This window comes from Colletes gigas, unplaced genomic scaffold, assembly GCF_013123115.1.
Source record: "Colletes gigas isolate AHSC1104 unplaced genomic scaffold, ASM1312311v1 Colletes_gigas_Sc00031, whole genome shotgun sequence".
Taxonomy (NCBI): domain Eukaryota; kingdom Metazoa; phylum Arthropoda; class Insecta; order Hymenoptera; family Colletidae; genus Colletes; species Colletes gigas.
The window spans coordinates 961335-989314 of record NW_025106660.1 but is presented as its reverse complement, the minus strand read 5'-3'; the positions used below and the strand labels follow the sequence as shown (position 1 = coordinate 989314).

Here is a 27980-nt window from a genome sequence, read left to right as displayed (position 1 = left end):
TTACATCTTTACTAATATTAATGATAATATTAGGATAGCTTGATATAAAGATATTTGGTTCGAAGAATTACTTCCAGGTTTGTTTGGTTTAGTAGATGTAGTTGAATTCTCAAGGATAACGTTGATCGATCTCATCAAGGGAAAAGTGTTGTCCGTTTGATCAAAAGAATCCTTCAATGAGGCACAATTGCCGTGAAAATCGTCCGTGTCAATGCTCCAAATCATCACACCTGCTAGCTTCATTTTCATCGCGTATTCCACCTGAAAATGTTCAATAAAATTTACAGCGATAGTACTTAACAACTGACGCAATTCTATGCTGTAAAACACAAACCTTTGCCTTCATGCTAATCGGATTATCGTACACGATAACGTGATCGTCGTTGATTGTGTAAGGCGTGCTACTCTCAGTATCCCACCCGGTAGTCCAGTTTCCCGGATTTCGTATTATCTCTTCGCAAATCTATCAAAGTACATGGTATACCAGTTTTAAATAAAAATAAAACAGTTTTGAAAACGAAATTCTAGTTCAACATTCTAGTTTTTTTATTTCGAAGTCGTTTTTTTTATAGAAGTAGTTTCAAGCTCCGGAAGTAAAAACTAGATTTTTAAACAAAAGTAGTCACTAGAAGAAACACTGACAGTATCGTTATACATTATCATTACTTTATATCCACATATTATTTAGATGTAAACCATGTAACCATGAAACCGGAAATTGTTTTATTTCAGACAGATCTGGGCAAAATTTATTTCAGTTAATTAATAGTAAATTGAAATTTTATTTCATAATTGATAAATTATTTCTAAGGCATTGAATAATATATAGGAATAATTGCAGTAAGTGTGCAATAGTATCACTAAAAATAGTAACACTAATTCTTCCCTTCATTCATCATTTTTAAAAACTTCAAAATTAAATGAGAATAAATGGCATCACATGTGAAAGCTGATTCAGTGCCAAATGTCTTTCTACATTTGATAAATAATAATGTTTTATAGCAATAACAAACACAAACCATAACAGTGAATCGGTTTTAAGAAGCGTAGTAATAATATAAATATTTAGCATATTAAGAAATTAGTTATTTCCGTTAAAATCACATAAGTAATAACAAATAATTTATTCCGCGGAGTGATAAATAAATTATTCAATTGGAAATGCAACAATTCATTTTCCATACAAAATGCTTCATGAAACAGTAAAATTTTTTAAACGCCCAGGTCTGATTTCAAGCGATAGAAGCTTAATTGGATAAATGGAAAGACTTTTGAAAAACGTGTCGTACCTCGTTGTATCCCATAAAACCTTTTTCACCGGTGTAAGGACCCTTGAATCCTTGCTGCAAGCATGGTTGATTCATAGGACTTTTTTGGGGGAAGCTTGGTTTAGTAGTCAATATGAAGGTCCTTCCGTACATAGGTAAACCTAACACTAATTTGTTTGGAGGTATTCCCTTATGTAACAAATGGGAGATCGTATCTTCCTAAAATGAAACCTCTTATGTACTTGCATTCTTGACAGAGTGACCATTGTTTATTATATCTCTTTGCGCGTTCTTACTACGTCAAGACCATCTGGGCTTATCATCGGCGAATTCGGGAGCACCTTCATGTCCCACGTACCATGAAAATCGTAAGCCATCACGTGAATATAATCTAAGTACTTTGAAATTTCGGGAATATCGTATGCTGCGTCGACGGTTAGTTGATTGGCGCTTATAGCTGCGGTCAATTGATAGTTCGACCCCCTGAACGCTTCTTTGAGTTCCTGATAAAAAAAAATATACTTTTCGTTATGTTATTTATGTGTAAGCATCATCATTCGAGACACCTAATGTTTTCCAATCAAACGAATTCGGTAAATCTGCATTTTAGCGACTCCGAATCACCATATTTTTTTCGATTTTTCCAAAAAGTGCTGTATTCAGCTTTAGGAGAGCTTAACAAAATAATGTACCTATACTATTTTTTTAAACAAGAAAATATAAAGTTTTTCAAAACTACGTAATGTGTGGACCAAATCTCGATAATTTTAAAGTAAGCGAGACCCGGGGCAAGTTGATACACTTTTCACTTTTCAATTTTTGCAAATTTTATTTGAATCACTAATCTAATTAACTAGTGCAATTGTTTTATAAAATCACACCTTTACGAGGGAGACGAAATTCGCTTTGTCGTACCGCGATCCACCGCGTGCTGCGGGGAATTCCCAGTCCAGATCGAATCCGGTGAAATCGTATTGCCTGTACAAAACAGAATTCATCGTTCGATGGAAATTTCATAAAATACAAACGATCTTTAATTTATATTCTGTACCTGAGATAAGTGACCACACTATTGACAAATGTGTTCCTTGATGCGGGCGAAGAAGCAAGCTTAGAATAGTTTTCGCTACCTTCGTTCCACCCACCGATCGCGAGAGAAACTTTCAATTCGGGATACATTTGGCGAAGTTGTGTAATTTTCTTGTAGTTACCTGGTGAGGATCGAAACGTTTATTGTTCGTTATCCTAACGCCAACACTACAAATTAAAACTCATTAACGCATTAACCCTTTGCACACCTATGTCGAGTGTGATTCGACATCAATTTTTATCTCAGGAGCTCCCTCGTCGAGTCCCATCCGACACTTTTTCAAGTCCAAACCAAAGAGATATCGTACACTTGAAAGTTACAAAATGCAACAACGGTGTAAATAAAACAGATATTTTAACAGGTAAATTTCAAATAAAACACTTAAAGGCGTTGGGAGCTGCTGGTAACAAAATTGAAATATAATTCGGAGCGCAAAGGGTTAAATGTCATGCCGCACAGTGTGTCCAGCAATTAACAAAAGTAAACAAACCAAAATCTATATTTTACAAATTCTTATATCTTGAAGTACATACTAATAAAGAAACGAATTTTCACGAATCGATGACCTTATCCGTCGAAATTTGCGTCGAGACGAACAATGTCATCGAAGTGGCCGAGAAGAGCGGGAACTTAAAAGGTGTCTCGGTGAGAGATTTGAAGTTTGCAGCAGAGTTCATCCATGTGGCTGCAACCGAGTTATACAACCTCCCCCCCTTTTTGTCCCAAAGCCAACTCCCAAAGCGGTGAAGAGCGGTGAGGTGAGAAAGAAGGAGGAGTGAGGGAGGGGGGTTTCTTTTCCCCCCTCCATCGCTAATGTTGAGGCCCTGATAATGGATGTGGAGACGGATGTGGAGATCGCCAGGGCGATGAGGGAGGTGTTACCCCTTTTATTTGGTCGCCCGACCGCAGGCCAAGAAGTCTGCATTCGTGATGTGCCTCTTATTGTTAGAAGGCCTTCAGCGCCTTATTTCTTATTTACAACTAACGAATCGAAATTTTAGATTCATTTGTAAACTACCTTTTACACGTTGTTTAGCATGTCTAGATGTCGATTTAAAAAGTCCATCAATAAATTCTAATTTATAATTTAATTTACAAAGAAAACGTAAAGAGAAATTAGTTTACGAATGAATATAAAATTTTTATTCGTTGTTCGTGAATAAAATTTGTCCAATTCTGATAATTACCGAAGGCCTTTCGATATGTGAGAGAAAATGGAAAAAAAGAAAACTGCTATCAACGAGCTTAGTTTATGAAATATTGTGTCCGTTTGAAGTAATGATATAGCGAGGAAGTTAATCTATACAACGTGAATAACATATAATAGAGATACAAGTATAAGATTTCGTAATCTTTCCCGCGTTGTTGCGCAATGATTAGTCACATTTCATAGTAACTTGATGATTGATGTATGTATGATCTGTATTAATCCGTATTAGTGTAATACCGTGAATTGAACGTTGCAGACGTTAAAATGCAGATCATACACGTGTACCGGTGTACTCGAATTCTCGTAAAATAGATACCTCTACTATTTACCATTGGTGATATCCTTATAGGGATCCAAACTCTTGATCGTCCACGTTGTGGCATTTAAGCCGGCGAACGCATATATGAGGTGTGTGCAAAGTTCCGGACGAAGGTCTTTTATATCGAATTTTCCATTGGTTGGCCGGTATGACGCCCAGGAAGCGACGTAACAAGCCACAACCTTGTCATGTTTTGGCCTTATTGAAGCTTGTAAAAAAATCGTTAAGTATTAGTCGATTATAACGATCTTATAAGTGTTCTGTGACAAATACGCGTTCTTTGTGCGTCATTCTATACAGGGTGTTTGGCCATTTCTAGGAAAAATTTTAATGGGAGATTCTACAGGCCAAAATAAGACGAAAATCAAGAATAGTAATTTGTTAATGGAGGTTTCGCTAAAAAGTTATTGACGTTTAAAATTCCGCCCATACTGAATTTTTTTCTAGAAAGTGGGCAGGATTTCGGGGGTATGTCTATTCACCAAAAATTATTGTAATTGACCCCCGCAACCGAAAATAATTTTTCCAGAACGATTTAAAATTTTTTAATTTTGTCTAAAAATTTCACATCTTCCCGAATTTTTTTCTCGAAAGTGGGTAGGAATTCGAGGATATGTCTAATGACCAATAATGCTTGTAATTGACCCCCGCAATCGAAAATAATTTTACCAGAACGATTTGGAATTTTTTAATTTAGTCGAAAAATTTCACACCTTCTCGAATTTTTTTCTCGAAAGTGGGTAGGAATTCGGGGGTATGTCTATTCACCAAAAATTATTGTAATTGACCCCCGCGATCGAAAATAATTTTACCAGAACGATTTGGAATTTTTTAATTTAGTCGAAAAATTTCAAATCTCGAATTTTTTTCTCGAAAGTGGGTAGGAATTCGAGAATATGTCTAATGACCAAAAATGATTGTAATTGACCCCCGCAACCGAAAATAATTTTTCCAGAACGATTTGAAATTTTTTAATTTTGTCTAAAAATTTCACATCTTCCCGAATTTTTTTCTCGAAAGTGGGTAGGATTTTGAGGATACGTCTATTCACCAAAAATTATTGTAATTGACCCCCGCAACCGAAAATAATTTTTCCAGACCGATTTGGAATTGTTTAATTTAGTCGAAAAATTTCACACCTTCTCGAATTTTTTTCTCGAAAGTGGGTAGGAATTCGAGGATATGTCTAATGACCAATAATGCTTGTAATTGAGCCCCGCAATCAAAAATAATTTTTTCAGTATAATTTGAAATTTTTTAATTTCGTCTAAAAATTTCAGTACCTACTCGAATTTTTTTCTCAAAAGTGGGTAGGATTTCAGGGGTATGTGTATTCACCAAAAATGATTGTAATTGTAAAACCCCGCAACCAAAAAATTTTCAAATGGTTTCTTCAACTTTCGTTGTAATGTTATGAAGAATGTAGAATTATGATTGAGTTTATAATTATTCACAGCATTGTATTTCAACTTTAGAGAAGCGAATTTTTGAGCTCGACTAAAGAACGTTTTAATCATTCGATCAACACTATCAGTATCGCGACGAGGATCGTACACGTACATACCACTCTGGACTATCCGTCCATGCTGTTTCATGTTTTCGTTATTAAAATTATCGAATATTTATATTTTTCACGCTAGAATTCGACCAAATGTCGAGGACATCAAATCCTTCTTCATTCATTGATTTAAACTGTGCAATTACGATGATTTGTTAAAACAAGAGTTCTTGTTCTATTTTATAGTACATCTTAAACATTGCACCTTTTTCCTGATAACAATAATTTTTGCAATTCCATAAATATCGTAAGTCACACGTAATTGATAAAATTGTTACTCTCGATCCACTGAACTTTTTAATAACCGTAAATCGTCGACGAAATTATTAATTAAACAACGACTAACGCAGGAAATCGAAAGTTAAATCGGCTTGTGTTTCTCGGGGAACGAATCGGAGGGTCATTTCTAAATGTCAGATTTGCATTGCACAAGGCATCGAAGAAAATGTCAACACACATTCCAGACTTTCTTTAGTATCGTTTCTGGACGAATGAATTATGAAATTATTAAATAAAAATGTACGTGCTTTCGTCGCCCTTCGTTGGATCAGCCATAATAATTTCGTTTGGAAACGTCGTAGGAAAATATTGCTCCCAGGGGAATAGTTAAATATTAGTTTAAATAGAAAACGTTTCATTTAGCGACGATCGACAGACACGACGAGTCCCTTTGGACGAAAAGGATTCGCTAAAACGAGACAACGATACTATTGCAATTTCTAAAATGTTTTTTTTTTTTTAAATAAACGAGCAATGTTGATTGTATCGATAGGTACTTACATAGAGTGTTGTTGACAGAGAGAAACAGTATCGCGAGTAAAGATAAGAAACCGCACGCCTTCATTGTTGAAACCAATGCCGGATTATTGGCCAAGTATCCACTGATTTACCAGAGAAAATACGCGAGATGCGTGGCCGGGAACTTGCGACGTTGTCGATTGTTCGGCTACCTCTTAACCAATCTTATTCGAGCACTGACTTAGATTAGCTTTCACTCGGGTTAAAGCCACAGTACGGTACTCCATCCTGGAAAAGAAAGGAGTCCATCGGTGATGGTGTTCGAGAAGAGGACGGAGCTAGAACCTGTTGCTGACAACTATCTGTGTGTAGCACACGTACGTGCATATATGAATACGCAAAAGTGTTTACAGCATTTCAAAATTTTGATAACTATACTTAAGTTTATCTTATCAAAATAAGATTAATTAATGATATATACAATATCTTTAAATGTTTTTAAATTCGTCTAGTTCTAATTTCGGTTACGTTAAATCGATTCTTAATTAGACTCTTCGTTTAGCATTTTTGTTTAACAAACTTTTACGCAAGTAGATCTTACTAACACCACGTGAAATAGGATATTTTGCTGAAACTCGAATATATTCCAGTCTTTAGCGATATTCAAACGTACTATTTCGAAAGATTTGTCATACACGTCTATGGGCAAGCAAGACTTGATTGATACGAAATTGAAATAATTTCTGAATCGATTAATTGCACAATTTTGAAATGCGACGATACAATTCTTGCATTTCATTAAGATCTGATATGTCTCATACATTTACTCAAGCACTAAATATATGTACAGGGTGTTCGGCCAACCCTGGGAAAAATTTTAATGGGAGATTCTAGGAGCCAAAATAAGACGAAAATCAAGAATACCAATTTGTTGATCGAGGCTTCGTTAAAAAGTTATTAACGTTTAAAATTCCGCCTGTAGAACGGCAACCTGCGTACAGCTGATAGTGGTTCTCACACAGAAAACTTTAAGGCTGTCGATATCTCAGTAAGTAGAGTTTCTCATGCTGAATGAGAGCCACTCTCGTGCGCACGCAGCTCCTCCTGGGCGCGAAGTCTCAGCCGGTGATACTCGGGGATACCTGGTATTGCAGGGAGACTGGAGCACAGGGAAGGTCTTCCACTCCTCTGATTACTCAGAATTTAACGAAAGACATTAAATAAAAGGAACGTCTCCTCCTAATGTGGAGCAGAAATAATGCGCGTCAATAGTCAGTCAGATAGACAGTTAAAATGTCAGTCAGAAGAAGAAAGTCCAACTCGCAAGGCCGCCTTGCCGCAGAAGAAGCGACGCCACCCCCATGGTGACTCATCCCAATGGAGATGCCACCCCAATGCCTTGACCGCGTCAATATCCCCGATCCCCGAGAGCGATCCACGGACTACGTGAACACTTTTGCCAGATCGGCACACCATCCCCGGAGGAATAGTAAACCAAGTAAGTCTAGGGAAATCCGTTTTACCAATGTCGACGGAGGACGGACGTAACAATTCTTTAGTACCGAAGCATTTCGCCTGTGGCGCTACGAAGGGGCCAGAAAAATTACAAGAGTTCCTTACGTCTGTTTGATTAGGACATTTATGGTAAATTGTCAAATCTGAATTTGTATAATGCCGCTTATTATTATAACTGGTATACCTTGTAGTGGTAAAACAAAACGGTGTAACGAATTAAAAGAATATTTTCAAAATAAAGCGGGGAAAAATGTAGACGTAATTAATGAGATTGATGTTGTGATTAAATCTGGCTATGATAAAAATACATTTTACGCTGGTTAGGTTTCACCTTATGTTATTTTTTATTGCAATCTTTACGTTTCGATGGGAACAAATTCAAATTGTTGCTCCTATTTACTGCAGATTCTAAAAAAGAAAAAAGTGTAAGAAGCGATATAAAGTCTGCAACACAGCGAATGCTAAATGTAAACGATGTATTAATAATCGACGGTAGTAATTATATTAAAGGATATCGTTACGAAATTTACTGTATGACAAAATTATACAAAACTCCTCAGTGTACAGTACATTGTGATATACCAGTAGAACATGCTTGGCTGTGGAATGAAAGACGTCCAGAATGTGAACAATATAATAGAGAAATTTTTGATGCTCTTGTAATGAGGTAAATTAGAACATTACAAGAGTTCTTTCTATTGCAATGTAATAAGACGTGTATAATACAATGTACAGGTATGAAACCCCAAATAGTAAGGATCGTTGGGATTCACCATTATTTACAATCTCTGCAGAAGATGAATTAAAGTTTGATGAAATTTATGGATCGCTATATAAAGTGAAAGCACCAAAACCCAATCTAAGTACACAATGTGTTAGTACTTTTATCTCTGTGAATTAGACTTTGTTACCATTCATACCAAATTTATGAAAATTTTTATACATATTTCAGCCACCATTAGCATCTACAAATTATTTATATGAATTGAATTCAGTAACACAAGAAGTTGTCAATGTAAGTTATTCAAAAATTTTTATTTCCTAATCAATCATGATAAAATCTCTTATGATACTACAAATGATAAGAAATCATAAATAACACAAGTACGATAAATTATAAATTTTCGTGTTTTCTTTTATAAAGGCAATATTGTCAGCCAAAAAGTTAGGTATCGAAAACGAAATTAAGATACTTGACTATAATTTAACAGTGCAGAACTCATGTACGGAGGGACAACTTATGAGATTACGAAGACAATTTCTAACTTACAGTAAAATGCAACAAATTGAAGTTAATCAAATTGCAGCATTATTTGTACAGTATCTTAATAAAAGTTTATAAGCACGAAATATGTTGGTATCATTTTTTTTTTTTTCACTGTCTCTTTTTGTACCTTGAGTGCTTTAAAGCAATATGATCTTCTAAAAGGTAATAAATATATTAACAGAATTTTCCATCGTGTATGTTTTAATAAAAAATTATATTAATTACATTGTTAGGCCTAACTTATTTTATAATTAATTTTTGCCTGCATGTTTTCTGCATTGCAAGGCAAACTTTCTTTTTCATAGTAACATAACATCAGATATAAACTGCTCTGAAATAGATAATTCAATTTGTGCGACTTTTTATAGCCTAGCAAAAATATATTAATAAAGAAAAAGCAAAAGAAAACACCAAAATGAAAAATATCAGAATTTTCACATTGTACCCTTGGGGTACTAATATTCGTCAATTTGAGACAAAACTAGATAAGGCAACACTGGTTTCTGCAAAAACTTGTAAATATTCTTTAAAAGATATATCTGACACTTAAATCAAATTTTTCTATAAAGCAAACGAAAGAGAGCTTTGCAAACAGGGGATATTGCATAGTAACACATGCAACAAATCTAGTTCCTTTTATTTTATATTATCACGATATTTGGTAAATAATTAAAACAATTAACGATTATGCTAAATTACTATTATTGAACTAAATAGGGAAATTGCAAAACTGTTATCGAAGAATATTCGCTATTTTGAATTAAAATCAACTTATACGTTGATATTTAAAAAAATAATTATACCATTTTATTATTCAATTTGTTCACAATAAAGCGAATTTATTTAATTACTTATAATGAAATAAAATTTTTGATAAAAAAATATCAATTTAGTTGTTAAACGTCTTTAAAGATTTCCGTTTCCTTTCTAAATTGCCTAATATTGACTTGTATTCACACAGTATAACAGCTTTGCTTTCGTAGTTATGAAACTATTATGTAATGCATTTACAGTTATATCAATGTTCCTTACGCGTTAAACGGATCAGGTCGTCGATAGTTAATTTTCTTGTTCTTGTATACCGTTACTTTCAGAGCCATTTCTATGACTCGTATCGTGATCTATGCGTCTTTTAGGTTTTCGACAAACAAAATATACGCTATTATATTCACATTGTAACATACTGTTAACATTTTGCGCATAGCGCGTTCTCACGTGTGTTTCTTCCTTCTGAAAATACAGTAAATACAGTAAGATTAAGTTAAATAGTATTGTTTACAGTACCAGAAAATTAATTACTTCTAATTGAAAGCCAAATCCTTGAATTACATTACGAACAACATCATAACTCGGTTCTATTGAATCTTCCATCGGCATGTCGCTAAAGTGATACAGTAATGGTCCAAGATTTATCCATACTCCCCCAGGTTTCAGAATTTTATAGATTGTTTCGATAAACTGTACAACATTGTTCGCACAATCTATGAAAAAACATGTTGCAACACAGTCCCAATGATTGTCCTCCGTATAAACCTATAATGTAGAAAACGAATTCTTATTACATTTACTTTTCTTTTTATGTATCATGAATCCTACCTCTAGAAAATCTCCCGCTGCCATTGAAAATTGCGCGTTTTCCGGAAGATCGCTAGGATTTACGTCAGGAAAGAATACAGCTTGAGTTTGATGTTCTGGCTTTAAATTGTTCATATACTGATGTACCCAAGGATGTACTTGGTATGAATTTACTCCCCTACATCTTGAAAATAATAGTTATTGATAAACTCCGTTTTATTTTGAAATATTTGGTAAAAAAAAAAAAACCAAAAATTATACTCACTTATTTAATACAAAATGAGATGCAAAAAGCATAAAAAGAGAAAATTCATTTCCTTGGCAAGTATAACCGCGTCGCGCAATTTCATATGCAAGTCTCCCTAAACCTGCTCCAGGTACTAGTACTTGCACTTCCGACGGTGTACTGGAAATTTACCTATCATTTCATACTTTTCTGAACAATGGTTTAGTATAACACAGTAGCTATTCTAAATGTCAACAGCTATTCTGGTAGAGAACATTCTATTTCTATCCGAATTATTCATAGAATTTGAAGGGTTCATACCAATACTCTAAGGGAAATTGATTCAAGATTTCATCTATAATAGGTTGATAGCATGCTGTGCGTTCTTCAGTTCCTTCCACGCTCCAATCACGGACCAGTTGTTTAATTGTAGCTTGAACCTTTTCCTGATCAGCCATTATTGGACGAGGATTTAGTGTCTGCAATCAGACCTACCTATATTTTGTACAATAGAATATATAGTTATGAAAAAAGAAGCTTGTTAAGATGACAAGAAAAAATCCAAGCTTGAGAAATAGATCCAAAATTTCTTATTAAAAATATAAGGAATTATTTTTTTAAACAAAGTTAATGGTTATATTCTACGAAACATAAGAAAATGATTGTATTTATTACTTGATGGTAATTTTATTTTTTAATAAAGTTAAATAAAATATTAATCATTTTGTAACATTGATAAAAATGGATTTTTTTTATTTAATGAGATTAATAAAAATATTTCTTAATGTTAAAAACATGTAATATTGTACAACAGAATATACATGCCACACACCATGTAAATTTTTCTTACACTGTCAGTCTGTGCACTAGCTGGGCTCACATTTTCAAAAATATGGGCCACATCTTTTATGATGAGTTTAATTATTTCATCATTGTTCTCAACACATCTTTTAACTTCTTGCAAATGTTCCCTATATTTTGACAGAAGTTTCTGATGATGAGCTGGGAGTGATAACAAATAAGACTCTGTTCTTTTTACCCTTAATAATGAGTGATTTCTGCAAAAAAAAAAACAGATTGCAAAATAAAAGATACTTATCATAGAATTACATTTACGGAAAATATTCATTATACGCTTCTGTTATGCAACTATTAGTTGAAGACTAATACTGATTTCAGGAGAACAACACTTGACAAATTACATGTAGCCATATCTGATTGCACAAATCTCAAAATCTTTTAACACAATTTGCGTTGAACACAAATCGTTGAACTTTCGTCCTATGAGCATCGATTTAATAACAGTATACAAATCGCGATTTCTATAATTACAAGATAAACCACGAGACGTTGCAAATAAAATATTATGGTGCAGCACCATATCATCGAAGGTTAAGCAATATCGATGAAAATATTAAACGACAACCGGAAAATCGTGAACGGTATTGTACCGAGTTATCGTTCGCGTATTGTAAAGAAGAAAAAATAAAAAATTCAGGGTAATAAAGATAAAAGGAAATCGTCAACTCGAGAATTAAAACGAAGCAAACAGAACGATTTTTTGATGAAGTTCACTAACTTGTAATATTTGAAAGCCGACACGATGCGTTGAAAGTGTTTCCTTTCCTCTTCATCCTCGTAATTGTCGTGCATCTTTCTCGGATAAGGATTCGTCATTGTTTCCATTTTTATATTCGAACGTGGAGCTCTGTATTTTAATAAGATTTTTAGAACGACGTTCGGTGGCGGCTTTCTTAGTGCACGCGTTACGACCCGTTCACATTGTTATATTGAATCTCCCTTTAAGGCTAAATCACACATACACCGATTTTAGTTATCGCAAATGCATTAAGATGTTACGTCCCGAGATAGCGGTTTAGGGAGAAAGGACGGTGGGTTGGTGCCCGTGGAGCGCTGAACCGCTCTGCTCGGCGAGGCGCGCAAAAATCAAACTACTATTGATTGCTCGAAAAAGATTGGTAAGAGTTTATTCGTCTTAAGCTTGATTTTAGATACAATTCTGTTGACTCTCAAAATCGATCTGCTCCTCCGCGGAAATCTTCTCGTCGTCCTCGGTGTTCATCCCTTCTCCGGAATATTCCTTGATCCTCCCTCTGGATTGTCCTGGTCCAATCGGGGTTCGTGCCTTGCTCCCTCCATCCGGATCGTCTTCGATCGATGATCCACCCCCGAGCCGAGTGGAGGTGGAGGTTTCGCGGCCATGTTGGAGCGGCGCGCGTGAGAGAGAGCGTGGGAGTCGAGAGAGAAAATGAGGCTAGCGGCCTAAGCAACCCTTAAGAAAATTTATGACCCTTATGAGAGTAAACGAAATTCGAAGCGAAATGTCGCGAGGCCCTGCTGCGTGTCAAGACCATTGAAACTCTTATTGGAAATAGCTAATCGGTCACGGTCCGTAATAACTAAACAATAAACTAAAGGAACGATGGAACCTCGAAATCGACGCGGCCTTTAGAAAATAAACTAAGTATCTGAAAAGAAGTGCCTTCCTTTCTCTCTACCTTCCCCAGCTTGATCGCCCACGTTGAAAAATATACAATCGTATTGTTTATTACAATACGCTGGTCCGTTTGAAATTCGTTCTTAACTAAAACGCAGTTACATGACTCTGCACTCGACGGTGAATAATCGGGTTACAATTAATTCCCGTTGTGGCGCTATGTGCATTAAACCTATGTTCACGTGATAACGTAACAAAGATAAAATTTCTATTAGTATGTTGTTACGTTCGGAATCCGTCGGCGTTGGCAAAAAGGATTCCCCTAGATTTATTTGGTTTATTATTCCTCCGGGGGTGGCGTGCCGATCTGGCGAAGGTGTTCCACGTAGCGCTGCTGTCGTGGATGGCCCTCGAGCAGAGATGCCAGAAAAGCACCGTCGGGTGCACACGCCACATGCCAGATACGCGTACGTGAGCTCGTGGAGTTTCGGAAAGTCGATAAAGGCAAACTGACGCATGCCCTCTTTCTCGATTCTCCGAAGCTGCCCGAAGTAATTTCGGATCGCCTCGTGGGAGTCGAGAGAGAAAGGCTCACATTTGCCTTCTCGCTCTAAACAACTGAAATCCGACCTCCCGTCAACGGCATACGATTTGGATTCTCGAGCCGAGATTCTCGACTGCCCAGGCATTTTTACTTTCCGACCTATGTAGGCGCACATAAGCAAAGTACCCATAATGAAAAAAAAATTTTGTAAAATTTATTTTACGGAAATACACGTTTTAAGACCTCCTGATCATATTTTAATTATTGAAAAAAAAGAAATTTTTTTTATTAGTCCCATGTATGAGCGTACATATGTACATATATTATTAATACGATTTTTCAAAATCAAAATACTTTAAGATTGAAAATTAATAAATTAAAATGAGATTCCACTCTTTACCAGTATTGTGCACGCTGTGGTATTTTTCAATAAGAAGAGTTCTTACTTTTATAACATAAACAAAACAGTAGAATTAATAATTGCAGAAATTAATTAATAATGATTTTCCTCGATTGTTTTGAGATAACCGTATCAATTTGTTATGACAAACTAAATAGAACTAACTAGAAACAAAGGAAAAGTGATCCCGTTTGCCAGTTTAATACAAAGTATGGGTTGTATCTTAAATTTTAAAAGGACATAGTCGAATATTTTTAAAGGTACAAAACATAGCGTTTCATTGTAGAACAGTAACATAAGTTAGCAGGTAATGTCATAAAACTGTTTTTCCCAGCTATATCCCTTTTTACCTGAAGTATAAGGTAAAAAGTACGAGCTACAAGGTACGACTATCCGAAAATCGTTCACATTTTATCAATGTAAATGAAGCGGCCTTTCCATCAGAGTTAGATACAAAATTTTGTTATTTCTGTGAAAACAGAACTGTCATTAGATGTAGGTGGTGCTTGAAATTGTTATGTTTTCACTGTTTTTACGAAAAGTACCATCCAAATTCATGTACTTCGTACATTGAAAATAACATATGTTAAATTCAATTTTAAAAAAAAATTATTCGAAGGTCAGACAAAAATATAATGTCACATTTAGTGTACGATTAAAATATGATTGAAAAAATAAAAAAAAAGGATTTGTTTTGGCAGGGTTTGAACCTGCAGAGCAGAAGAAGCTCGGAACTTGCAGGCAAATACCTTGTCATTCACGCCACGCTGGTTGTTGAATGTATTTCTATTTCTGAAGATAAGTATCTGTAATAACTTTATTAATATCTCAAAGTAAAACCTAACCCAAAATCGGGTACCATTCCAACTTTTCCTTGTTAGAACCGAGTTTTCAATTTGTCTTAGCGAAAATCGTAATCACATTTTGCACATTATTCTAAAACATTTGTGGTACACGTTTGGGGGTAGGCACGGGTAATGCAGCGCGCTGTAAACCGACACAATTTGGCCCGAAATAGGGGGTTTCGAAATAAGAGATTTTGCCCTTATATGAGCAGCTTTTGGGTCGAATGAGGTCTCATTCGAAAGAGGAAGGTCCAATGCAGTGCGCTCTGGTCAGAATCGAACGAGATTGTGTTCACATTTATTAATATCAACGTCGAAAGTCGAGAAAAAAATGAATGAAATACAGCCACAGAATCGAGGTCTTTTTAGGTTACTAAAAGAGTTGTACGCTTCCAATACTGACCAGAGCGCGCTGCATTGGACCTTCCTCTTTCGAATGAGACGTCATCCGACCCAAAAGCTGCTCATATAAGGACAAAATCTCTTATTTCGGAATTGCATTCCCACAAGCGAGTTCCGCCATTACATGGGTAATAGCAGAGCAAGTCACGTGACAAATTTAGTTCAGGCAGTCGCTACGAGATGGCGCCTAATCAAGAGGGCTGTGAAGGTGAAACCATACCAAAGTGAAGCGTTAGCTTCGATATATAGGCCCGTCGCCCCCCACCCCAAGAAAGCATGATGCTGACAACCTAACCCATACCTCGATTCTGCGGCTGTATTTCGTTCATTTTTTCCTCGAATTTCGACGTTTATATTAATAAATGTGAACAGAATCTCGTTCGATTTTGACCAGAGCGCACTGCATTGGACCTTCCTCTTTCGAATGAGACCTCATCCGACCGAAAAGCTGCTCATATAAGGACAAAATTTCTTGTTTCGAAAACCCATATTTCGGGCCGAATTGTGTCGGTATACCGCGCGCTGCATTGCTCGTGCCTGCCTATCTCCCTCGGTGTCTTTCAATCATCGATTCATTTTTGCTCATTTATTTATTATTGACAATAAATTCAACATAGACTCTCCCACGAAGCGGGATCTATGCAGGTGATTCAGTATTGGAATCGTACAACTCTTTTAGTAACCTAAAAAGACCTCGATTCTGCGGCTGTATTTCGTTCATTTTTTCCTCGAATTTCGACGTTTATGTTAATAAATGTGAACAGAATCTCGTTCGATTTTGACCAGAGCGCACTGCATTGGACCTTCCTCTTTCGAATGAGACTTCATCCGACCGAAAAGCTGCTCATATAAGGACAAAATCCCGTATTTCGGAATTGCATTCCCACAAGCGAGTTCCGCCATTATGTACATGGGTAATAGCAGAGCAAGTCACGTGACAAATTTAGTTCAGGCAGTCGCTACGAGAAGGCGCCTCATCAAGAGGGCTGTGTAGGTTAAACCATACCAAAGTGAAGCGTTAGCTTCGATACATAGGCCCCCCCCCCCCCCCCCCCCCGAGAAAGCATGATGCTGACAACCTAACCCATACTTCGATTCTGCGGCTGTATTTCGTTCATTTTTTCCTCGACTTTCGACGTTTATGTTAATAAATGTGAACAGAATCTCGTTCGATTTTGACCAGAGCGCACTGCATTGGACCTTCCTCTTTCGAATGAGACCTCATCCGACCGAAAAGCTGCTCATATAAGGACAAAATTTCTTATTTCGACATAATTGAGTACATCGAAATCGACAGTAATGACGGCGAACTTCCTTAGCGTCTAACGTAGTGAAATAAAGAACGCTAGTGTGAGCCTTTCCTTCTTGCTCTTGTAAAAGAGAAACAACTGAAATACGACCTCGCGATAAGCGGCATACGATTCCAAGCCTCGACTGCGCCAGCATTTTTACTTTCCGACCTATGTAAGGTATAAGGAAATTTATGAAGTATAATACAGTGAAAACTCGATAAATGTCCTCAAGAGCTGTTCCATAAATGATACATTTTTATCCCCACCACTAGGGGGATCCCCCTTGAACCAGTGAGGCGAAGTGTAACCGGAGACGTAGCGGCTTTCTTTAAAAATCTTTATTGCCTTCGTCACTTAGTTTAAATGTCCCTGTCAGTGTGACCACACTACTGTACAAGAAGAAAGTTTTTTATTTTTTACTTTTTTTTAATAAAAATTTTACTATCATGTGGGGAAGATTTTTCTAATTAAAATGAGACTAAACACGATATAAATCGGCCAATATTTGTTACCATAATATTGAATTAAATATTGTGTACTCGTATCTTCGCAAGGTCAGTGGATAGTACATTTATCGAACAGAGGTAGCTAACGAAACCTCCTATCTCATAAGTGTTGCAGTTTTTGATCACTTACGGAACGGTGGAAGCGTTCCGTTTGAAAATAGCTACCTCCCATTCGATAAATGTAGCCAGCACCTTGATCCGTCGTTCTTTGATGTTTCCGAATATAGAAAAGGACAGCACACGAAGGATAAATAAAGAGAGAAAGACTCGCAAGTACAATATTTAATTCAATATTATGCTACCAAATATTGACCGATTTATATCGTGTTTAGTCTCATTTTAATCAGAAAAATTTCGCCCATATGATAGTGAAATTTTTATTAACAAAAAGTAAAAAATAAAAAACTTTCTTCTGTGCAGTAGTGTGGTCACACTGACGCGAATATTTAAACTGGGGCGATAAATCCGAGTTTCAGTCCCTCTTTCTTCTTTAGCTACTGACTCTTTCTACGTTCGAAGCGTCGGCAAACTACAATCAAATTCGAAAGACGATTCTGCTATAACGTAAGTGTTGCTGACCGGACCCGGAGTAGCGACATTTATCGAGTTTTCACTGTAATGTAAAAAAAATGTCGAAATTTTTTTTTAGCGGAAATACACGTTTTAGGACCCCCTGATCATATTGTGACTATTAAAAAAAAAGACTTTTTTTTTGTTCCTATTACATATAAACGGCTGAATGAATTTCAATGAAACTTTACATTTCAGTTTTATGTTCTCGTTTCAAGGTGTTCGCGCCCGAATTGTTGTAGGTCGGATTGGAGTGATGCGATGTCGTCGTGTTGGAGAGGTTTCAAATGGTTTATTTTTAATAATAACAAAGTGGACTGTATGAATGTTTTCAAGCGCGTTGAACTGTGGGAGGAACTGTTTCCCCCGCGCTTACTTTATCAAAATGCGTTCAACTCAAGTAAAACTGCTGTACTGTTACAGACTTGTTAGTTAGACTTGTTAGACTTAGTCGCTTAACGACTGAACCGAGAATTGAAAACTGGTTTGTCGGTTGACGACTGAAACTAGAATGAACCTGGTTTGTCGGTTGACGACTGAAACTAGAATGCCCAATGTGTCCGGAGTCCGTTTCCTCCTCAGCTTAGATCCCCTCCAAGAGGTACACTTGGGGGTGTTTTGCAAATTCCTCTGTGGAATCGTGAGTCGATTGATTGGCCATCGACTTGGGAGAGGAGGACCCATTTTCCTGCCCCAGTTTGGCAGCAAGCTCCTCCTTCACCTCGGTGGTGGAGGAAAGTCCCAGGCCACGCTGGCGAGGGTGGCCGAGGTTTCCTCCCCAAGTCGACGGCCGCGTTAATTTATCGAGGAAGAAACGGAACTCCGGATTATCCACGCAACAAGGGGTTGCGTCTGGTCTACGTCTGCTTTTATGGCTATATTGTTCCGCGTGTCGGCGGTGGCCTTTGTCGTCGGTGCCTACATTTGGCCTCGACGACCGTACCACCCGCGGAACAATATAGCCCTTCGCTGGTCAACTCGAGTGTCGCGTTTCTTTCGTTTTCCAAAAATGCTATTCTTTTACATTGACATTTGCCAGATGCGAGAGACTCGAAGACGTTTGCAACGTAGTACCGATCCCGCATCTGGCAACATAAAGGACCGGAAACAACTTGAGTTGGCCAGCGGAATGAGCGAGCTTTCGTTTACCGAACATGCCGCTCACCTTGAACGGCTGTCGTTCAAAAGAAATATCAATAAATACCAAAAACATGGAACAAACAACAGTGGTAGTGTACTAGTTTAACACATATCTATATCTAATTCGATTGCAAGGCATCCTACGCTACTATTTACAAATGGTACAATGGTTGATGATCTTGCAACGTAAATCTAAATATTCTACTACACTTAACATTGAGAAAGTTTATACACATGCAGGCTCGGCTGCCGCGGATTCATTGTTTTTTGTGTCACGATTAACACTCCAATCCGACCAGCAACATTTCGGGCGCGATCATTGGTCCTTCGAGCCGGATCCTGGATTGAGAGTACACTCGATTGCAAAGAGTGTGATACGGGGACAGTCGCCGTATCGTGTGACCCATCACGTTCGTGAACGAGAGAGGATAACTGCCAGTGTGGCAGTATACCTACGAGGCGACAGGCGCTTCATTCCGCAACCTACGAGGCGACAGACGCTTCATTCAGCTACCAAGGAGGCGACAGGCGCTTCGTGCAGCTACCCAGGAAGCGACAGCCGCTTCATCCAGTGGACCAGGAAGTGACAGACGCTTCTACGAGTCCAGCTCACCAAGGAGCAGTCCAAGGGCACGACAACAGGACCACCGATTCCTGGAGAATTGCAGAGGCCGTCTAAGCGAGTCCTGTGCAGATTCTTGTCTACGTCCGGTGAGTCGAGTTTTCATTTACTTCTCATTTTGCGCTGAACAATGGCCACCCCACGAGAGGATACTTTGAATAAGTTAGTCGAGGAACGCGGTCGCGTTAAATCGTCGCTCACGCGATTTAAGACATGTTTCGAGACGCAGCGAGCAACCACCGGGGCTGCTGCATTGGAGGAACGGTTGCACAGAAATCTCCATTTACTCGATAGATTTGAGTCGATTCAGGATCGCATCGATGCGATCACCGCCGGGACACCGGAAGAACACACGCAAAATCAAATTCGCGAGGCGTTCGAAAACGCGTATTTCGATATCATAGGCGCGGTTCGCGAACATGTTTCGGCTAAGCGTGCTCCGGTTCCGAATCCGAGCTCTACCGCGCAACAGACGTTTCGTGTAGATGCTGCATCACCCACAGCCTCCGTAGCGGCACCCTCGGTTAGATTGCCGTCAGTTCCGTTGCCCAGTTTTCACGGGACGGTCGGAGAATGGGTCTATTTTCGAGACAGCTTCGAATCATTGATAAACCAAAATACCGTGTTAAGCAATATCGAACGGTTTCACTATTTGAGATCAGCAGTAAAGGGAGACGCTGCTCGGGCATTGAAAGCATTACCGATGTCAGATGAAAACTACACGGCCGCGTGGAAGCTCTTGTGCGAGCGTTACGAAGACACAAATGAATTAATCGATTTCCACGTCGGTGCATTGTTCGACTTGCCGACGTTGCCAAAGGACTCACCGGCGAGTCTGAGGCAACTTTTAGACGACTTTAACAACAATTTAAAATCCTTAACCTCGCTGGAGGAACCCGTCGAAAAATGGGACACGATCTTGGTCCATTTATTAGCGACCAAACTCGACCGGAAAACGAGCGAAGCGTGGGATAAACGGGTCGCGGAAATAGGCCGTAAGAAAACGTTGGCAGATTTACAGACATTTCTCGAAAAGCAGTACAAAATCCTAATAAAGTCAGTTCGAGTAATACCTCCGGGTCCGTTCCCTCCGAAAAATAGGAACCCAGGTCAGAAACCGCAACCTCACCCCATGACGCTGGTTAGCATGCAAAGTTTAGAATGCCCATTATGTTCGTCGGATCATCCTCTCACACAATGCAAACGGTTTAAAGCTTTGACTCCGTACGCTCGGTTTATGAAGGTCAAAGAATTCCGTATTTGTTTTAATTGCCTGCGACCAGGTCATGGTTCAAACACCTGCAACAAGGGGAATTGCCACAAATGCAACGGCAACCATCATACGTTGATTCATTTAAAAAATGACTTGACGCCTACCGTAGATCCCGTGGTTGCAGATCCCGTCGTTAGTATAGCAAATGCAGTAAATAATACGCCCCCTCAGAGTTATGCAACTCATGACTCGTCGGGAAAGGAGCATGTTCTTTTATCCACGGCTATTATACATGTCCTCAACGACAAGGGACAAAAATTTGAATGTAGGGCGTTACTCGACCAAGGCTCGCAAGTAAATATCATAAAAAAGTCATTTGCGAAATTTGTCGGCTTGAGTTGTAAACCGACCCAATTAGCGATCTCGGGGGTAGGGGCCGCGGACGCAGGTAAACGCGCTCAGGGTAAGGCTCGCGTTACAATACAATCGCGGCAAAACGGATATTCAACTACGATGTCATGCATACTGATGCAAAAGATCACTTCCGATATTCCCAATTTTAAAATCGCCAAATCAGCATTGAACATCCCTGCAAATGTCAGATTAGCAGATCCATCCTTTGACAAACCGCGTGATGTAGACATGCTAATAGGGAATGGGCATTTGTGGGAGATAATGAGCGTAGGACAGAAACGCCTGGGACAGGGTCTTCCGGTATTGCTCAAATCCCAGTTCGGATGGGTTTTCGGTGGGAAAATTCGGGCGTCGCTCAACGCGGAGTCGCAGTCGTGCAATGTAGTCACGAATGATCAATTAAATTCACAATTAACTCGATTTTGGGATATCGAACAAATCCCAACACTCGGTCACCTTCCAGCTCACCCGTGCGAGGAGCATTTTAATGAGACGGTAAAGCGAGACTCCGACGGCCGGTTTATTGTTACGATTCCGTTTAACTCGGACCTGGCAAAGCTCGGCGATTCATATTCCATGGCGGAGCGTAGGTTCTTCGGCTTGGAAAGAAAATTGAACAGGACACCTGTTCTGAAAGCAGAATACGTGTCTTTTATGAGCGAATACCTCGCACTGGGTCATATGACTCAGGTAAGTCGGGACTCTCGAACGCAGGCCGGTCCTGCCTATTACCTGCCACACCATGCGGTGACAAAGGCAGCAAGCACAACGACCAAGATGCGCGTTGTATTTGACGGATCCGCGAAAACCAGTTCCGGATATTCTTTAAATGATACTCAAGAGATCGGTCCTGTTGTTCAGGACGATCTATTTTCCATACTCATTAGATTCAGACAGCATCAGATTATTTTGAGCGCCGACATCGCCAAGATGTATCGGCAGATTTTAGTCGCTCCCGAGCAGCGAGTTTTTCAACGGATTCTATGGCGCGAAGAACCTACGCTCCCATTAGAAACGTACGAATTGAATACGGTTACATACGGCACTGCGTCCGCGCCGTTTTTAGCGACCTGCGTCCTTCGGCAAATTGGATTGGATCAGTCTCATCTAGATCCAGTAATAAGTAATATCATCATCCACGACTTCTACGTGGATGACTTGCTAACGGGCGCGGAAACAGTAGAACAAGCAATAGAAATTAAAGTATCACTTGAGAAAATATTGCAATCTTCAGGCCTACCACTTAGAAAGTGGGCCTCAAATGTTCCGGCAGTGGTTCAAGAGGTTCTAACGGAATCCAGAGATCTGAATTTACAAGCAGAAAAGGACCCAAAGACTCTTGGACTACTGTGGGAACCATGCACCGATGAGTTGCGAGTCAGTGTAGAATCTCAACCAGTCTTACGGACTACGAAAAGAACAATTCTATCCGAAGTATCCAAAATTTTTGATCCGCTTGGGTTAGTGGCGCCTGTCATCATCCAGGCAAAACTAATTATACAGTCGCTATGGCAATTAAAACTCTCATGGGATGAATCCGTACCACAAGCGATTCATTCCGAGTTCCATGATTTTTATGCGGACCTCAGGTCATTAACACGGCTCGCAATTCCTCGGTGCGTATTGTGCCCGAATCCTGTGCAGGTAGAGATGCATGGGTTTTGCGATGCCTCCGAACGGGCATTTGGGGCGTGCATCTACCTGCGCACGATTTCAGAAACGGGCAAAGCATTGACACAGCTCCTCTGCGCAAAGACACGCGTGGCACCGCTTAAAACAATAAGCCTTCCTCGCTTGGAATTATGTGGGGCATTATTACTAGCGCAACTTGTGAATAAGGTTCGAGTAGCGTCCCGCAGTCAAAAGGTCCAAGAATTCTATTGGACCGATTCAATGATAGCACTAGCGTGGATCAAGGGGTCCCCGAACCGATGGAAAACCTTTGTAGCGAACAGGGTTTCTGAGATTCAAACACTTTCGACGGGACCATGGAACCACGTACTTTCTGGGGACAACCCAGCTGATTTATTGTCGCGGGGAGTCAAGCCTTCCGCTTTGGACAAGCTATCTTTTTGGTGGAACGGTCCATCATGGCTCGCACAGCCATCAACGGAATGGCCAATCACTGGGTATATCCCAGCAGAAGTTCCTGAAGAAAGGGCCATTTCTTGTATTGTAATAAGGGAAATCGCATCCCAAGTACCGGGGTTCCTATTAAAATTCTCAAACTACACACGTTTGCTCCGTGTGATTGCGTACTGCTTAAAATTCTATCACACAGTAAAACATAGAGTGAGTCTTCGTAACAATCGCACCACTCGCCCGTGGAGCACTCAATTGACGGTGCAGGATCTTGATCTTGCAGAGGTAGTCATCCTCCGATTAGTACAAGGTAATGCATTTACGCAAGAACTGTCTGACTTGCGTAAAAACCAAACAGTGACATCCAATAGCCCGCTGCGGTCATTAAACCCATTTATTGACGACAAGGGGCTCATTAGGGTGGGCGGTAGGCTTGCCAATGCGGAGCTAAAATACTACCAACAACACCAAGTGATTCTACCGAAGAATCACCATGTCACGCGAATGATTATTCGTCGTGCACATGAACGCGTTTTACATGCCGGTTGCGAAACGGTATTATCAATGGTTCGAACGCGGTATTGGCCATTGACGGGACGCAATCTGACCAAGGGGATAATCCGAACCTGCGTTAAATGTAATAGAGCTGCGCCAAAGGGTACCAGCTACCTGATGGGGCAGTTGCCTGCACCGAGAATACGAATAAGACCGCCGTTCTTTTCTACCGGTGTCGATTACGCGGGTCCGTTCTACCTGAAAGAAAGGGTCCGTAGCAAGACGACGACTAAAGCCTACCTTTGCGTGTTTATTTGCTTAGCCACAAAGGCCGTCCATTTAGAAGTAGCTTCAGATTTATCGACGGATGCCTTTTTAAATGCGTTGAAACGGTTTGTTGCGCGAAGAGGCCGGTGTCGCGAAATATATTCAGACAACGGCACCAATTTTGTAGGAGCACGCAATGAAATGCAGAGAATCAAAGAGTTCTTTGCAGACCAAAAACGAAGGGATACCCTCTCTGAATTTACGGTCACTGAGGGTATGCAGTGGCATTTTATCCCACCATACTCTCCACATTTCGGGGGATTGTGGGAGAGCTGCGTGAAGTCCGCGAAACGGCTTTTGACTCGAGTCGTTGGGGAAACTCGGCTAACATTTGAAGAACTGGCCACTGTTCTGGCGCAGATAGAGGCGTGTTTGAATTCTCGGCCACTATGTCCTGTATCAACCGATCCCACAGATCTGAATCCCCTCACTCCTGGTCACTTCCTCACCGGCAGCCCACTCATGGACCTTCCATATCCTGACGTCACTGACGTCAAACCTACTCGTTTAAGTCGGTTTCAGCTACTCCAAGCAATGTCGCAGCACTTTTGGAAACGGTGGCAGTTGGAATACCTCCATCAGCTGCAACAGCGACATAAATGGAAAATCGCTGTACCAGAAGGATTCGGAGTGGGCACGATGGTCGTCATCAAAGACGCTAGTCTCCCTCCTCTAAGATGGAAACTAGGAAGAATCACGGCTCTACACCCAGGCACTGACCAGATCACCAGAGTCGTTTCCATCCGGACAGCCGATGGAGTCATAAAGCGACCTGTGGCAAAAATTTGCATTTTGCCTACGGAGGATGAAAGTTCATCCCCAAAGGATCAGCCTGGATCGAGTGTTAATCGTGTTGGAGAGGTTTCAAATGGTTTATTTTTAATAATAACAAAGTGGACTGTATGAATGTTTTCAAGCGCGTTGAACTGTGGGAGGAACTGTTTCCCCCGCGCTTACTTTATCAAAATGCGTTCAACTCAAGTAAAACTGCTGTACTGTTACAGACTTGTTAGTTAGACTTGTTAGACTTAGTCGCTTAACGACTGAACCGAGAATTGAAAACTGGTTTGTCGGTTGACGACTGAAACTAGAATGAACCTGGTTTGTCGGTTGACGACTGAAACTAGAATGCCCAATGTGTCCGGAGTCCGTTTCCTCCTCAGCTTAGATCCCCTCCAAGAGGTACACTTGGGGGTGTTTTGCAAATTCCTCTGTGGAATCGTGAGTCGATTGATTGGCCATCGACTTGGGAGAGGAGGACCCATTTTCCTGCCCCAGTTTGGCAGCAAGCTCCTCCTTCACCTCGGTGGTGGAGGAAAGTCCCAGGCCACGCTGGCGAGGGTGGCCGAGGTTTCCTCCCCAAGTCGACGGCCGCGTTAATTTATCGAGGAAGAAACGGAACTCCGGATTATCCACGCAACAAGGGGTTGCGTCTGGTCTACGTCTGCTTTTATGGCTATATTGTTCCGCGTGTCGGCGGTGGCCTTTGTCGTCGGTGCCTACATTTGGCCTCGACGACCGTACCACCCGCGGAACAATATAGCCCTTCGCTGGTCAACTCGAGTGTCGCGTTTCTTTCGTTTTCCAAAAATGCTATTCTTTTACATTGACATTTGCCAGATGCGAGAGACTCGAAGACGTTTGCAACGTAGTACCGATCCCGCATCTGGCAACATAAAGGACCGGAAACAACTTGAGTTGGCCAGCGGAATGAGCGAGCTTTCGTTTACCGAACACAAGGTCTGATTAGATTTTGAGCGTGATCAGCCCCCGGATAATGATGATTATACGACTTTTAGTTTTATAATTATTTCGATACATATACATTATTTGTAACAAATTTTGGCAATTATTTAGAAAAGGGGGAGGTCTCACCGATTTTGATGATTTTTGAATATGTTGTAAAAATCAACATTTTGAACAACTTTTTCCTATACATATAACCACCGCTTGGCATTATTTTTCGAGATTTTTCTTCAAAAAGATTTCTGCTACTGCAATGAATTTTGTCTATATGTACATGTCCGTGACTCTGTATGCGTCAGTCCACGACTTTTTTCCTCGACTTTCGACGTTTATATTAATAAATGTGAACAGAATCTCGTTCGATTTTGACCAGAGCGCACTGCATTGGACCTTCCTCTTTCGAATGAGACCTCATCCGACCGAAAAGCTGCTCATATAAGGACAAAATTTCTTGTTTCGAAAACCCATATTTCGGGCCGAATTGTGTCGGTATACCGCGCGCTGCATTGCTCGTGCCTACCTCCTTCGGTGTCTTTCAATCATCGATTCATTTTTGCTCATTTATTATTAACAATAAATCCAACATAGAGTCTCCCACGAAGCAGGATCTATGCAGGTGATTCAGTATTGGAATCGTACAACTCTTTTAGTACCCTAACCCATACCTCGATTCTGCGGCTGTATTTCGTTCATTTTTTCCTCGACTTTCGACGTTTATATTAATAAATGTGAACACAATCTCGTTCGATTTTGACCAGAGCGCACTGCATTGGACCTTCCTCTTTCGAATGAGACCTCATTCGACCGAAAAGCTGCTCATATAAGGACAAAATTTCTTGTTTCGAGAACCCATATTTCGGGCCGAATTGTGTCGGTATACCGCGCGCTGCATTGCTCGTGCCTGCCTATCTCCCTTGGTGTCTTTCAATCATCGATTAATTTTTGCTCATTTATTATTGACAATAAATTCAACATAGACTCTCCCACGAAGCGCGTATATAAATGAAGAAGACTTTCGCGGCAATATTTTATTTTAATCAACATGCAACCCCACTCTAAAATCTTCCACAATAATGTTTCCAAAAAAACTTGATTACTATGCATTCATTTGAAAATTTTACTGTACAAAATAAAGTAACATTTATTTTCGTGAATAATGTAGGGTATGAAATTGTAGACAATAATGTAGCGAAAAGCTGCAACACATACTTTGAATATTCGCGCAAGTAGAGAGGTAACGCGTGCGCGCTCTAGCCGGATTGGAAACATTTGAAAACCTGGAAAGTATTGTCAGACTCCAAACTCACAAAACTATTGGCCGATTCAAAACTTGATCGACTCCGAGATCCATATGGAATCGATAACTTTCTGTAGTAATTTGTGCTTGACGATTATTAAATATTAAATGTGGGTAATTATTTAGATTACGGACGGTAACACCGATTTCGGTGATTTTTGAATATGTTATAGAAATCAACATTTTGAACAACTTTTTCCTATACATATAACCGCCGCTCGGCCTTAGTTTCAGAGATTTCTCTTCAAAAAGATCGCTGCTACTACAATGAATTCTATCTATACGTAAGTACATGCTGTGGCAGCGTGTGTGCAAGCGTTCAATCGCCGATTGTTCATTGTTTCTATAGATGCATCGAGGCGGCCGACAATGGGTGTGCCTAACGGCAGCCGGCATAAAAACATCTAACCCTTATAAACCTAATTATTCTACCTAGTAACTAATATAATGGATTAGGTCTGGGTTAGATTTTCTTATACCGGCCGCCGTAAGGCGGTCGGCCACGTATTCATTTTCTATTTCAATTTTCTCTATTGATATTATCAGAAGTGGGAAACATTTCATTATTCGATCATTAAAATCATATTGTCGATGGAAGAAGAATTCAGCTAAATAGCCTACATAATGTATTTGGCGAGTTCCATACTTCGGAATATTCGAACCTTTGACAGCAATACAGAACTAGATTTAGCTTCACACATTGTGCATTATTTCTTGTCACAAACAAGAGAAAAAATCGGCGATCGTGGACTGACGCATACAGAGTCACGGACATGTACATATAGACAAAATTCATTGCAGTAGCAGCAATCTTTTTGAAGAAAAATCTCGAAAAATAAGGCCAAGCGGTGGTTATATGTA

The 27980-nt window shown here is 39.6% G+C and overlaps 4 protein-coding genes across 6 annotated transcripts; 2 read left to right on the top strand and 2 right to left on the bottom strand.

The window, feature by feature from the left end:
• On the bottom strand, positions 1-6369 carry LOC122401992 (probable chitinase 2). The gene is made up of 8 exons (XM_043404481.1): positions 6226-6369; positions 3898-4095; positions 2320-2479; positions 2150-2246; positions 1565-1771; positions 1290-1487; positions 335-463; positions 1-261 (listed from the first exon to the last, which is right to left on the bottom strand). Exons 1-8 carry the CDS (start codon positions 6287-6289, stop codon positions 1-3), a joined length of 1314 nt encoding a protein of 437 aa, XP_043260416.1. The 5' UTR covers positions 6290-6369.
• Positions 6370-7826: 1457 nt separating this feature from the next.
• LOC122401975 (protein KTI12 homolog) lies at positions 7827-9048 on the top strand. 2 transcript variants are annotated; one of them, XM_043404450.1, is made up of 5 exons: positions 7827-8017; positions 8104-8365; positions 8434-8536; positions 8651-8713; positions 8843-9048. In XM_043404450.1, exons 1-5 carry the CDS (start codon positions 7855-7857, stop codon positions 9038-9040), a joined length of 789 nt encoding a protein of 262 aa, XP_043260385.1. In that variant the 5' UTR covers positions 7827-7854; the 3' UTR covers positions 9041-9048. The 2 variants fall into 2 exon arrangements, with proteins under 2 accessions (XP_043260385.1, XP_043260384.1); XM_043404449.1 differs by having other exon boundaries at positions 8434-8572.
• Positions 9049-9780: 732 nt separating this feature from the next.
• Positions 9781-12526, bottom strand: LOC122401974 (carnosine N-methyltransferase). 2 transcript variants are annotated; one of them, XM_043404447.1, is made up of 7 exons: positions 12346-12526; positions 11599-11824; positions 11088-11245; positions 10806-10946; positions 10562-10724; positions 10265-10498; positions 9781-10195 (listed from the first exon to the last, which is right to left on the bottom strand). In XM_043404447.1, the coding sequence occupies exons 1-7, from the start codon at positions 12450-12452 to the stop codon at positions 10025-10027; spliced, it is 1200 nt and encodes a 399-aa protein (XP_043260382.1). In that variant the 5' UTR covers positions 12453-12526; the 3' UTR covers positions 9781-10024. The 2 variants fall into 2 exon arrangements, with proteins under 2 accessions (XP_043260382.1, XP_043260383.1); XM_043404448.1 differs by having other exon boundaries at positions 11617-11824.
• Positions 12527-19675: 7149 nt separating this feature from the next.
• On the top strand, positions 19676-24752 carry LOC122401991. Its single transcript, XM_043404479.1, has 2 exons — positions 19676-22761; positions 24599-24752. The coding sequence occupies exons 1-2, from the start codon at positions 19676-19678 to the stop codon at positions 24750-24752; spliced, it is 3240 nt and encodes a 1079-aa protein (XP_043260414.1).
• Positions 24753-27980: the final 3228 nt, after the last annotated feature.

Coding starts and splice junctions, on each gene's coding strand:
- LOC122401992 (XM_043404481.1), bottom strand. CDS start 6,289: ATGAAGGCGTGCGGTTTCTTATCTTTACTCGCGATACTGTTTCTCTCT. Junction 2,247..2,319: donor AGTGTGGTCACTTATCTCAG/GTACAGAATATA, acceptor TGTTTTGTACAG/GCAATACGATTTCACCGGAT. Junction 262..334: donor CGATTAGCATGAAGGCAAAG/GTTTGTGTTTTA, acceptor GAACATTTTCAG/GTGGAATACGCGATGAAAAT.
- LOC122401975 (XM_043404449.1), top strand. CDS start 7,855: ATGCCGCTTATTATTATAACTGGTATACCTTGTAGTGGTAAAACAAAA. Junction 8,018..8,103: donor TAAAAATACATTTTACGCTG/GTTAGGTTTCAC, acceptor TATTTACTGCAG/ATTCTAAAAAAGAAAAAAGT. Junction 8,573..8,650: donor CCAATCTAAGTACACAATGT/GTTAGTACTTTT, acceptor TACATATTTCAG/CCACCATTAGCATCTACAAA.
- LOC122401974 (XM_043404447.1), bottom strand. CDS start 12,452: ATGGAAACAATGACGAATCCTTATCCGAGAAAGATGCACGACAATTAC. Junction 11,246..11,598: donor GTGTAAGAAAAATTTACATG/GTGTGTGGCATG, acceptor GTCTGATTGCAG/ACACTAAATCCTCGTCCAAT. Junction 10,947..11,087: donor CAATTTCCCTTAGAGTATTG/GTATGAACCCTT, acceptor GTAAATTTCCAG/TACACCGTCGGAAGTGCAAG.
- LOC122401991 (XM_043404479.1), top strand. CDS start 19,676: ATGGCCACCCCACGAGAGGATACTTTGAATAAGTTAGTCGAGGAACGC. Junction 22,762..24,598: donor GATTTTTATGCGGACCTCAG/GTCATTAACACG, acceptor AGTCGGTTTCAG/CTACTCCAAGCAATGTCGCA.